Below are 13,076 nucleotides of genomic sequence, written 5' to 3'. Positions count from 1 at the left end.
TTAATACGTTTATTTTTCGCATCACGCCAGCCAAACGGCTGCAGAAAAATCATTCTGTATGAGGGAGAGGCGTATGCGCCTTTTTGGAGTTTCAAAAGGTTCCCATTCACTGTGGATATTTACTGTGGGACCATTGGACTTATGAGGAAGTGAGTAAACATCTTGTTTTGTATTATGTCAAAAACGAATACAGCGATTACAAAGTAAACACTACAAACTTCCTTTAAATGAAGGACTACTTACGTTTGATCATTGATAGGCATGTAAAAAGCTCTCCTAATGGTCATTAGCAGCACCACGTTAGCTGCACAACAAATCCAGCCACCCTCCTCCGGGGAATGAACTGTAAATTGCTCTCCGCCGGGCGGTTTGCCGATCCACTAAGACAATTGACAAGCAGGTCGTCATGTCAAATAATCCAGGATAGTTATGTGTGATTTTCCACTTCGAAGACTTTGAAACATCACTCGGTTTGGGTTAGCATGTCGGCTAGCTGTCACGGCTTCTGGTTTGTTTACATTTTCCGAAGCCGGGGAAGGGAAGTGACATATGTCCGATTTAGGTGTCATAAAATATCGTTCGGGAGGTGCGACAGTAAAGGTGAAGTCGACATTTTTGACCATTATGGAGTAATTTTGCCATGTCGTCCTGAATAAATGCATTTTTATTATTTCATATTCCATTCAGCACAATACTGTTATTTGTCATGAACATGCCATTTATTTAGCAATTGGGGAAAATACTTGGATAAAAAGAATATCCTGTAAAAATATTGAAGTAAAGAGACAGAAACAATGACATTTTGCCGCTCTCTTCGTCGCGTTTTCCTCGTTGTGAATAGTTCCCCCTCGACGGGCTGACTGGTCCTTCTCAAGCCATTTATATAGCTATTGGGGAAAAATACTTGGATAAAAAGAATATCCTGTAAAAATATTGGAGTGGAGAGACTGAAACAATGACATTTTGCGGCTCTCTTCGTCGCGTTTTCCTCATTCTGAATAATTCCCCATCAATGGGCTGAATAGTAAAACCGATGAGCCCAGTCTACCGCTGACGTCATCCACCTGTTGGGGACGCTAAAGCCCTATAATGGTAGGCGTGGCTAACCGGCAGATTAAAAGACTAATTTCTCGTCATCTGTGCTTTTCTAAATTGTTGTATATAGTCGAATCGTCTCAAAATATGATTCTAAGTCACATAATAAAGCCATTTAAGACTTTTTTTTCTCGTGTCATATGCTCTTTAAGCACAATGTGATAGGTATTAAAGACATCATTTCATGTCTACCCACGCGGACATCTTTTAGATTTTTTCCACTGAGATGCTAATGATCAAGGTTGTCTTTGTTTATAAGCTTTCAATTCACCTGTGACATTAATGTACCCAATTTTATAGTTTTTAGTTACATAAAATATTAAACAATTTAGCAGATTAACTGGTTGAAAAGAGCAATCTTGGTACATCTTCCCACCCATTTTTAAGTTTTATTTTTTATTTATTTAAGAATACAAATTTAGCTAATGTTGCAAAATAAAAAGGAAGGCAGACTGCCACATGCAGCGCCGCATTTGGATGTGTCTGAAGCTTGGAGCTTGACTTCCCTACGTTTCTCCTACAAATGGGCCTTGAGCTTGTTTGGAGGTTCTAGCAGGGGAGCGCAGCTACTGGTATACCGATGAGTAGTCGTGCGTCGAGGGGACGTCGTCCGCTGCCACCGAGCGCGGAGCTTCGGGAGGGACACACACGGAACGGTGAGGGAGGAAGGGGACACCCGCCTAGCCAGCCAGATCAGCCGAATCAACCCTAGCGATCAATGGGGTGACAGATGTCGCAGCCAGATCGCCCTCACATCCGCTACACTCTTCATGAGTCGGAAGTATAAATATCCCAGCTGCTGTGAACGTTTCACGCTTGCGGTATTACTATAGTGCTGCGTTTTGGCGTAATGACCACACAACACATACGTGATCTCTTGACATACATCAACTGATCGCAACCAAATCAAATATAGTATTAAATCTCGCCATGGAGAATATTTTTCAGGGTGCTTGGAGGAAATATGCAAATAATAGCCTCTGTATTGGCTAGACCCCGCCAATCGTGATCTTCTTTCTTAAGCACGCCTTTTTCCCTGGCGTTTAAACGGGACTTGAAGTAGCTCAATCCTCTCACTCGTTATTGTCAACATTGAAAAGGTGACGCACGTAAGGACAGAAATATTTTTTATAGTGAATATTTCTAGTCTTAGAAATTTGATTTCCCTCACCCCTCAGTTTTTTTCCTCAACTTTTCAGAGGAACAACTTTGCACATCGTTATGGCTGAAAGGGTAAAGCTGCACTACTTCAATGGGCGAGGGAAAATGGAGTCAATTCGTTGGTTGCTTACGGCTGCAGAGGTGGAGGTAAGTGAAAGCAGAATCGCACAAACAAGCACAGTGTCACTGTCGAGTCTACAACCGGTCATAAGATTTATAACATTCCATTTCCCTTTTTTTGTTGTTGGTGTTGTTGTTGCAAAAACAATTCAAAATGTGTGAAATAAATCTACGAACAAATTCATTTAAATCTCATCACTCATTATAGGGCACTCATTAAACTCATTAGCTGTCAGCCCTCCAGGTCAAAATGATTAGGCGTCGAGTGCCGTTAATGATATCTAAAAAGTTAACAGTAAATATTTTCTCTTTTAATTTTTCTTTTTAAATGTTTATTCTTTTTGCATTTTTAAATTAAAACAAAAACAAGAAATACACTCCCACCCCAAAAAACTGTTAAAAATTTAAATGAAAAACTAAATATTCTATTTATTTAAATGTTAGAATGGGTAAAGCTTTCTTCCATACAAAATTAAATAAATTATCACACGTCACTAAAACAATTTTCACACGAACCTAAAACAAAAAAAACAAAAAAACTTCATACGAAACTAAAAAATAGGGACCCCTAAAAGTCAGCTTTACCTTAAAATGTTTAATTTGGACCCCCCCCAAAAAAAAGGAAAATGAGTCAAAAGTAAATGTGACATTATTTTGTTTGAACAAACTAAAAAATTTAAATTTTTAGAAATTATTAGGGTTGTCAAACAATTAACATTTTTAATCGAGTTAATTACAGCTTAAAAATTAGTTAATTGCAATTCAAACTATCTATAAATTATGCCATATTTTTCTGTAAATTATTGTTGGAATGAAAAGATATATACATTCAACATACGGTACATAAGTACTGTATTTGTTTATAACAATAAATCCACAAGTTGGCATTAATATTATTAATATTCTCTTAAAGCGATCCATGGATATAAAAACTTGTAGTTCTTAAAAGATAAATGTTAGTACAAGTTATAGAAATTTTGTATTAAAACCCCTCTTAATGTTTTTGTCTTATTAAAATTTGTAAAATTTTCAATCAAAAAATAAACTAGTTGCTCGCCATTGTTGATGTGATTACACCACACTCACTACCCAAACCCATAAAATCATTTGGACCCAAGGGCCAGCAGAGGGCGCCAAACAACAAAAAACAAGCAACAAGTAACAAGCTGACATTACACTGCTGTCATTTTAATCTGAGCGGGGCATGTGCTTTAATTGCGTCAAATATTTTAACGTGATTAATTTAAAAAATTAATTACCGCCCGTTAACGCAATAATTTTGACAGCCCTAGAAATTATATATTTAAAATTAACCAAAAAAGGAAACACTAGTTCAATTTAAGTCTATTGCAGGAATTGAATTAAATACTATAAAAAATTGAAATATAAATATTTTAAAAAATAATAATAATAATAAACTTGACAGTTTTCTTTTAAGGCCATAAACAGTGTATTTCAGTTTTTATTCATTTAAAATATTCTGAAATTTTCATTCTATTTATTCATTATTATTATTATTTATTTATTTTTATTTAAATAAAATAAATAATAATACAGGTAGTCCCAGGTTACAGACAAGCACCCATATTTCCGCATAAATCGAAATTAACCTTTTAAGAACCTCTAAATCTCAAAATAACTATCCAAAAACATGTATTATACTGTGTTGTACCGTCCTAGTTAGACCGTGAGCTACACTCCGAAATGACGACAACAGACGTCTGTGTGGTTTACTGACTTAATTCTGCTGCTCATGACATCAACACTTGCAAACTGAAACTAAATTAACAAATGAAATCCACTCCGCTTCATCTTCAATAACAGCAATTATAATTAGCGTTTGTAATTAGCTGCTGATATAGCAATAACAATCCACACAAACGATTAACACGTATCAGTTAGGTCCGCAAGTCATCAAAAACAATCACATAAACTCGCCCCAAGTATTCAACCACAATTGAAAACGCACAATAAACAGTACCAAAGGTTTTATATACAGATGATATATACATTCTTCTTCGTGTGTACATGGCTCTTACTCGCGTGCCATTAATACTACCTACTCTACGCTTTCTGCGGTAAGATAAAAGCATGCATCACAAAATTAAAGTCAGCATCATTAAAAAAAAATTGAAAAAGAGAGACTCCGGCGTCATTAATTCGAAATCACGTAAGTCAGATACGTCGCAACTCGGGCACTACCTGTATACAAAAAATAAAATAGGCCTAATCATTTATAAAAGAAGCACGGGTGTGCCTCAGCATACTACAGGCTGAAGGCTGTGTGCAAGGTCCCTGTACAGGCTAACTCGTAACCTACAGGCAACGTGGGAGCCAATACGTCTGCAATAAATTAATCCTACTTATTTTGCATTCACTCTTCTGTGTAGTTAATTCCAAGCCATCTTGATGGGTTTTTATCTGAAGACTGAACTGCCCACTCCAAATTTTCTAGTTCTTTTCTTGTTTGTTTGGCAGTTCCAACAACTGTGATCCAATTTGTAGCACTAAGTCTATGCACACAGCAGGATTATAAGTAAACAAGACAAGTTGGATTAACTGTTGAAATTAGTATTTTCAAGATTCTACATTAATGAAAAATAGCTTTAAATTAATAAACCATGTCAACTTAAATATATTATCTTTCAGTTTTGGGTAACCACTGCCACAGTTTAATTTATTTCAAGCTAATTGAACTGGTGGGGAAGAAATGAAATTAGTTTTCCAAAATTTTTGACTGGCTACACCCGCAGCCTTTCACAACTGCTTTGCAACCTATTATCCACAGTTCGATGAGTTCCATCTGACCAGTCGGGACCAGTACCTCAAAATGCTAGAAGGTGAGTTTTATTTCCACCTAAATTAGCGTCATGTGACTCTAAACTTTGTCAGCCAGGGTCAAGTCAATGTTTTATTCAAGCAATGTCGCTTTGTCACTTGGTGACCCAAGACAACACTTATAACTCACCTGGGATGAGGCCCCCAGATGACTTTTGTACAGGTTTACTTTGTCACAGTGATTCAGCTCATTTGACTGGGAGTGGCCAACGTCTGCTTTCTTTGCAGACGGAGACCTCATGTTTCAGCAGGTGCCCATGGTGGAAATCGACGGAATGAAACTCATTCAGACAAAGGCCATCTTGAATTACATTGCCGAAAAGTACAATCTGCATGGAAAAGATATCAAAGAAAGAGTCAAGTATGAACCATCAATCTGACAAATAGAGAAAATAGTGGACGCGCTTGTATTGAACATTATCTGTTTTATATATACTAGTCCTTCTCAAAAAATTAGCATACTGTGATAAAGTTTCAACCCTAAACCCATTATAAATATTCTTGTAAGTTAATTTTATTGTTGACACTGCGTTTCGGGGTCATCAAATTATTGGTGTAAATATCCCATAATACAGTGAGGACCGCTGGGGCTTATTGTCCAGATGTTGTTGAACCCGTTTATTTCGAATACTTAATACATAGGTACCAATAATCGGTGACAATAATGGAAAAAAACAAAATATGAGTATTCGAAAAGGAGTGAGAAGAAGTCAAAACTTATTTACTCCCACCCCTTGTCCTTAAGTCCTGACATATCAGTTCCATTCCTTACATTTAAATATATACATTCTCGTTTAACACATATACAATCTCACCATATAACCCTGCATATGACCTATACACAAATGTTGCAAAAGCCCAGAAAACAAGAATAAATGACAGCAATGTCCCATATCCCAATAACCACAACACCCTAGTTATTATCCATATTTCCATCATCCTTATATTTCTTGAAAATCATATCTTTATACAGTTTCTTAAATTGTCCAATATTTATACATTGTTTTAAATTCACATTAAATTTCTTCAGTAGTCTCACCCCACATACTGATATGCAAAAACTTTTCCTTGTCGTCCGAAATCTGGGTTCTTTGAAGTCCCTAGATCCCCGTAAATTCTAACTTGTTTCGTAGTTTGTAAACAACTGCTGAATATTCTGAGGTAATAAATTTCTTACAGCTTTGAACATTATTTGTGCTGTTTGGTATTGTACGATATCTGAAAGCTTGAGCAATTTTGACTTATGAAATAGTGTGTTTGTATGATCCTGATAACCAGCTTTGTGTATGATCCGTAATGCCCTTTTCTGCAGTACATTTACTGAATATAGCGAAGTTTTATAATTATTGCCCCATACTTCAGCACTGTATTGCAAGTAAGGAGAGACTAGTGAACCATAGAGAGTGTGGAGTGATTTGGAATCTAATACCCACTTTGCTTTATTTATTATTGCAATATTCCGCGAAATTTTGCTCTGTATGTGTTTGATATGTTGTTTCCAGTTAAGTTTTTCATCAATAATTACCCCCAAAAACCTGATTTCATGTACTCTCTCAATTTCTATCCCATCTACTATTATCTCCAACTGTGCATCGTTTTTACAGTTCCCAAATAATATTATTTTTGTCTTCTCTAAATTTAATGATAATTTATTATTACTAAACCATATTTTTAATTTGTTCATTTCTGTTGTTATTTCCCCCTGCAATTGTAATATGTTATCCCCTGAGTGAAAAATATTTGTGTCATCAGCAAATAACACAAACTGGAGTAGCGTGGAAACCTTGCACATATCATTTATATACAAAAGAAAGAATTTGGGGCCCAATACTGACCCCTGTGGGACACCACACACAACATCCAAACATGATGAGGAATTATTACCTAATTTGACAAACTGCTGCCAGATCTATGAACAAATGCCGTTTCGTGTCAAATTTGGTGGCGGCTTTTAGTCGTGCGCGCCTTATAGTCTGAAAATTACGTTAGTTCCATGGATAGGTTAAGTAGTATTCCCCTGCCCATTTAAAAAAAAAAAAAAAAACACTAAATTTCCTTAATATGAAACAATTTTGAGAAAGGACTTTTCTCCGATGAAAATAAACAAATGAACATTTTTTTTTTTTTTTTTACGTAGGAAACAACACCATCTTCGTGAGAAATATATCTCTAAGCCCAGTTCACCCTACTGTATCTGGTCTTATTAATGTCCCGTTCCCCTGCATAAATCCTATTATAGCGCCCCTACCAATGTTGAGACCAAACAGACATCCTTGCTCAGTGTACTACGGTTACCTAACTCTACGGACAACCTTCTCTCAATATTCATGTCTTTTAGTTCACCAATAATGGGATCATTTGGATTTCCTATAAATATTGAAGAGGTTGTCATTTGAAAATTATGCCGAAAATTTACATTTAACAAATATACCATACTTGTTGGTATAACAAAAGAAGCTATGAAACACATGTATGTTGACCCTGGAGTCTTTTACTGCTCATTGAACCATGACCTATAAGAATAAAATCGCACTAGCTCCTTAGATGCAATGGGTTTAGGAGGTTCCACTGTTATTACATGCTTCATTCATTGCAGCAATTTCACCATGGACCCTTGTCCTCAGGATCAACATGTATGCGGAAGGACTGATGGACCTCATGGAAATGATCATGGTATTACCCTTCACCCAAGACGTGAAGACAAAATTGGACAACATTGAAAAAAAAGCAAAGGACCGCTACCTGCCCGTGTTCGAAGAGGTATTTCACAACAACAACAACAACAAAAGCGGAATTTGGCCTGCTCTACATGGCTGTTTAACACTTAAGGTTGTGTGCAGCAATTGAAGGACCACGTTTACCTGGTAGGAGGTCGGATGAGCGTTGCGGATGTACTGCTGCTGGAATGTACGCTCATGCTGGAGGAGAAGTTTGCGGGGATACTGAAAAACTTTGGTAACGTCAAGGTGTGTAAGAGATTAACAAGTCCATCTGATAGGGGATATAAAATTGTGTATTTTATGGAAGCCATATAAAGTGTAATAAAAAATGTTATTAAAGTTTTTTATTTTTATTTTTATGTTGACTAGGAATGAATCTAACTTTTTTTTTTTTTAGTAGTCGATTAATCTATCAACTAGTTCGATTAATCGGATAATGCGTTGCAGAATAAATTTTAGGAGATGTAAAACAATGGCTTGCTAGGATTGCACTTTCAAAAAAGCAATAAATTAAAAATAACATTTCCAAGTGTTTCTTCAAACTATGCAGAATTGCACCTTCATTTAAAAATTTTTTTTAAATACCTGAGTTTAGCATTAAACGGTATTAAAAATTAAGTAAATGACGATATAAGTACAAGAAAAAAAACGATAGACTAACTTGCACAGCAAAAGTCCGTTAGCTTAAATTCTATAATTTTTTTTTTTTTTTTTTAAACAATACTTCACAAATAGTTCAAACACATGTTACCACAAAAAAGTTAAGAATACCTATAAACTACATTTCGAATGCATTAAAAAAAACATTAGCTTATGTTGGTCTTAACATGGAGCAGCTGGATTCAGTCATGTTAAATGAAAATGAGTTATATTCACTGTGGCCACTAGGGGGCAGTTTATCCACCCAAGTCAATAAAACGTAAGCACTTTCAAAACAAACCATTGCAGCGCCACTCTAATTGAATAAATACTCGAAGCAGCAAAGTTTGATTTGAAGCTTTTTTCTAAACGAATTACTCGAGTTAATCAATCAATCATGCAGCACTAATGTTGACAGCACGAAGCTGTAGATAATGATGTACAGTGCTGTGGATGAGACAAACATAAATATGGTGAAAACCAACCATGTTTTTATCAGACCCCTGTAAAAGTCATCACAATCTTGCACTTTTCCTATCACAAAAAAAAAAGCATTTAAAAACAGTTGTTTAAACTACCGATGTCCCGGTCCGATCACGTGATCGGAAATCGGGCCGATTGTGCCATTTGTCTGAGGATCGGGTTTTTAATTAAAACAATGTTTTTCTGCTTCATGCTCTTACAGCCTCTTAGCTTCCCTCCTGCTAGGCATTGCGGCCAAATGGTCAAGTTTGCGTTTGGTAATGAAAGTTAATGATGATTAACTGGTTTGTAGCTTTGATCTTGCCAGAGAAGTTTGGGAGCTTTACAATCAAAGGCTCAAATGTATCAATCATCGCTAAACTTGCATAAGTTTGCTGTGGCAACTCATTGTGTCAGTGAGAGGCTGTTCTCAGCAGCGTGAGTGCATTAAAGTGGAGTCGCATATTGAAGCATTTAATAAAGACATGCATTTTTCTATGATATTCTTGTTTGAAAGGAATTTAGATTATGAAGGCGTAGAGGTGTGCATCGACATTGCCCTCACGATTCGATTCGATTAAGATTCGAAGGGCCACGATTCAATTCGATTTGATTCGATTCAGAGGGTCACAATTCGATTCGGTTCGATTTGGCAATGCATTGCGATGCATTAAAGCCTGGGATGCATTAAAATTCTAAAGCAAAGCATATTTTTCGTGAATCATGAGCCAACACAAGCGGACAGACATTAAACAACTTTTTATTGGCTCTTGTGTCACTCCTGGTTGAAGTCAAATGAAAATAGTAGACTTTCATATATATATATTTTTTTAAAAATCTGATCACAGCATTTAATTAGTGCTTTGAATGAGACCAGGGCTTTCTCTTTATTTTATTTTTTTTTTACACACAGTAGCAGCCTTTCACACAGTGCAACATCTGAACTCCTGAGCAAAATCAGTAATAACAGTCACTGTATTTTAGTCACAACGACCCATCAATAAAAATATTCAAGTAAATATCAAAGAAAACGACAAAGAAAATATTGTAGTGCAGCAGCATCTTTATCGCAATATCAATCCAGGGATCAGTTCAGTTGCAAACAAAACATCAACTAAATTGCAATGTAGAACAAAAGTAAAATGTAGGCCTAGCCTATCTTATATCTATAATATTTCTCGCTCCCTCTTTCTCCGTTTCAGCCATTGTTATGTTATGTCCTATCTCTCTACTCTCTCGATTACAACTGCGCTTGTCTGTGACGTTACTCCGGTGAGGAAGCGGATTTGGGTTCTTCGTCCCCCCTGCATAGAGGTTAGATCTTGTGCCCGAACCCAACCCGGCCCGAAATGTTAAGCATTCACGTTTTGGTGGGTCGGGTCGGGCCGCCGCGCCGGACTAATAATTTTTAAAAAAAATAATAATAATAATGCGCAGAGGGCTGTGGCGCAGCCCTCTTTTTCTTCTTCTCCCCCCGTTATTTCGTTGTGTGAATGCTTTTATAATTCTCATAAAAATATGTAGACTATTTAAATATTGAGTAAACTTGCGTTTTTTTTCCTGCCAACTGAGCATTCGTTACGAAAGACACTTTTATTTATGCAAACAAAGGCAAATGTGATCCTTTTGAATCTTCTCCTCTGTGTCTGTAAAACCATGTTTTTTTTTTTTTTTTTTTTAATTAAACTTTCCCAGCGTTATTTCGTTGTGTAAATGCTTTTATAAATCTCATAAAAATATGTAGACTATTTAAATATTGAGTAAACTTGCATTTTTTTTTTCTGCCAACTGAAAATTCGTTATGACACTTTTATTTATGCACACAAAGGCAAATGTGATCCTTTCGAATCTTCTCCTCTGTGTGTAAAACCGTGTTTTTTTTTTTTTTTAAATATTAAACTTTCCCAGCGTTATTTTGTTGTGTAAATGCTTTGATAAATCTCTTAAATAATATGTACACTATTTAAATATTGAGTAAACTTGTTTTTTTTTCTTCTGCCAACTGAGAATTCGTTACGAAAGACACTTTTATTTATGCACACAAAGGCAAATGTGATCCTTTCGAATCTTCTCCTCTGTGTGTCTGTAAAACCGTGTATTTTTTTTTAAATTAAACTTTCCCAGCGTTATTTCGTTGTGTAGATGCTTTTATAACTCTTATAAAAATATGTAGACTATTTAAACAGTAAGAAAACTTGAAGAAATGAAAATAAATTGCTGCTGCTGCTGCTGCTGCTGCTGCTGCGTTTTTTTTTTCCCGCATCACTCGGCTTGGGCATGCAAATCTAGTTAATTGATCTGGCCGGTCGGGCTTCAATAACAGCGGGCCGTGTCGGGTTGGGCTGGAATTTTTTAGGCCCGATCTAACCTCTACGGGCTTGCTTTGAATGTAAAGTAGCTCTCTCTACAGGTAAACATGAGAATAACAATACAAATGGGGAAACCAAATCCATTGCATCACCGGAAATGCGCAGGGAAGATTTTTGAACGTACTTATATATTTTAAAATGTGCTGAATCGATTCAGGGTGTTGCCCGCATCGAATTGAATCGTCCCTGCCCCGCATCGGGATGCATCGCCGAATCGATTATTGTTGACACCCTTATGAAGGCGGCACGGTAGGACAGTAACATGCTTTGAACTTTAGTTTATTAAAAAAAAAAGTTTTTTCTGCTATTGGATTAGGACTCTGTATTGGCAGATTCTCAAAATCAGGTGACTCGGACTGCAAAAATATGCGATCGGGACATCCCTAATTTAACCAGTTTTTGTTGATGTTGTGATATTCAACTGTGGCATCTCCTTTCAGTCCTTTCAGGGTCGCATGCAGTCCCAGCCTGCCATTTCTCGATTCCTGCAGCCGGGAAGCAAGAGGAAGCCTCAGCCTGATGACGTTTACGTGAAAACTGTCCGGGAGGTCTTTGACTTAAAAATAGTACTGTAAAGTTCCCTCAACTCTTGAATTACATTGGAACTATTGTAAAAGGTGAGTCAGAATAAAAAGTCTATGGTAAAAAAAAAAGCCTCTTTTATTGATTTCAAGAATTAACTTGAGTTCAGTCCATGATTTGTGATTTTTCTGATTTCATTTCGGTCCATTAGGAAATTATTAGTGCAATTTCCTCAAATTTATATGACGACCATCTTAACTTTTGCTTGCATATGAAACCAAGGGCGTACGTTTGGTCTCAACATAGGTAGGGACGGTATAACCACTTCATATACACTTTTTTTTCTGGGGACGGGACATTAATAAAATCCAAACATGATTGAACGGGGATCAGGGGTACATTTATCACAAGTATGAAGCTAATTAATTGATAAGCTAAATGATCAATGCTAAACCAATCTGCATTGACTTACACTTACATGTGTATTGGTTCGGGTGATACATCGTTCAAGTCAAACCTTTTGTTTTCAAAAACTAGTAAAGAAACATTTTGAAGTGCAAGTCCCTTTATTTAAAAAAAAAAAAAAAAAAAACACGGAGCTATGCAAGTGTCCTCTACTTCTGGAGGACACTGGGGCACCCCTAGACTCAAGCTAAAGTATTGCAATATAAAGTGATCTGGGGGGGAAAAAAATGAAAAAAAAAACCTGAGATATTTAAGGACCGATCTACATTTGAGGCATACTAGACTGCCCCAAGACTCCAACCAAAGTACTCTAATGAAATTCTGACATGTGGTTTAATATCAGATTTGTTTTCCCTCATGTCAGTGAGTCCCTGAAGTAGACCCATTGTTGGATAGCTCCCAGTTTTTTTTGTTGTTTTTTTAAAAAGGGACTTGCACGCTGAAGCCACACCATTGCATTACTGTAATGCACATAATGCAAACAATGATCAAAATGAGGGACAGCCAGCTTGACTTTAGCTGTCAGGTTTTGTGTTGGTTACCTCCAAGTGTGTCCCTGTGATTTCCCATTGATTTCACCTGTTGTGCCAGCTCCTAGTGTATCCTCCAATCTGTATCCTCCCTTGTCACCCACCTGTTCCTCGTTATCTTGTTACCCCTTGTCTGTGTGTATATCAGCTCCCAG

General features: G+C 36.6%; 2 protein-coding genes across 2 annotated transcripts in view; both read left to right on the top strand.

Moving 5' to 3' along the window:
• The first annotated feature begins 2,131 nt into the window (after positions 1 to 2,131).
• LOC130923004 (glutathione S-transferase A4-like) lies at positions 2,132 to 12,054 on the top strand. Its single transcript, XM_057848359.1, has 7 exons — positions 2,132 to 2,204; positions 2,295 to 2,403; positions 5,165 to 5,216; positions 5,443 to 5,575; positions 7,839 to 7,974; positions 8,055 to 8,180; positions 11,845 to 12,054. The coding sequence occupies exons 2-7, from the start codon at positions 2,317 to 2,319 to the stop codon at positions 11,977 to 11,979; spliced, it is 669 nt and encodes a 222-aa protein (XP_057704342.1). The 5' UTR covers positions 2,132 to 2,204; positions 2,295 to 2,316; the 3' UTR covers positions 11,980 to 12,054.
• LOC130923003 (glutathione S-transferase A4-like) overlaps positions 2,179 to 13,076 on the top strand; it is a 40,534-nt gene continuing 29,636 nt past the window's right edge. Inside the window, exon 1 of the mRNA XM_057848358.1 lies at positions 2,179 to 2,195. The gene's annotated coding sequence lies outside the window, so the exon portion shown is untranslated. The remainder of the gene's footprint in view (positions 2,196 to 13,076) is intronic.

The sequence above is a fragment of the Corythoichthys intestinalis genome, chromosome 10 (genome assembly GCF_030265065.1).
Source record: "Corythoichthys intestinalis isolate RoL2023-P3 chromosome 10, ASM3026506v1, whole genome shotgun sequence".
Lineage (NCBI taxonomy): Eukaryota > Metazoa > Chordata > Actinopteri > Syngnathiformes > Syngnathidae > Corythoichthys > Corythoichthys intestinalis.
Note: the sequence above shows the minus strand (reverse complement) of the source record. Positions and strands in the feature narration are given on the sequence as shown.

Coding starts and splice junctions, on each gene's coding strand:
- LOC130923004 (XM_057848359.1), top strand. CDS start 2,317: ATGGCTGAAAGGGTAAAGCTGCACTACTTCAATGGGCGAGGGAAAATG. Junction 5,217..5,442: donor GTACCTCAAAATGCTAGAAG/GTGAGTTTTATT, acceptor CTTTCTTTGCAG/ACGGAGACCTCATGTTTCAG. Junction 8,181..11,844: donor AAAACTTTGGTAACGTCAAG/GTGTGTAAGAGA, acceptor ATCTCCTTTCAG/TCCTTTCAGGGTCGCATGCA.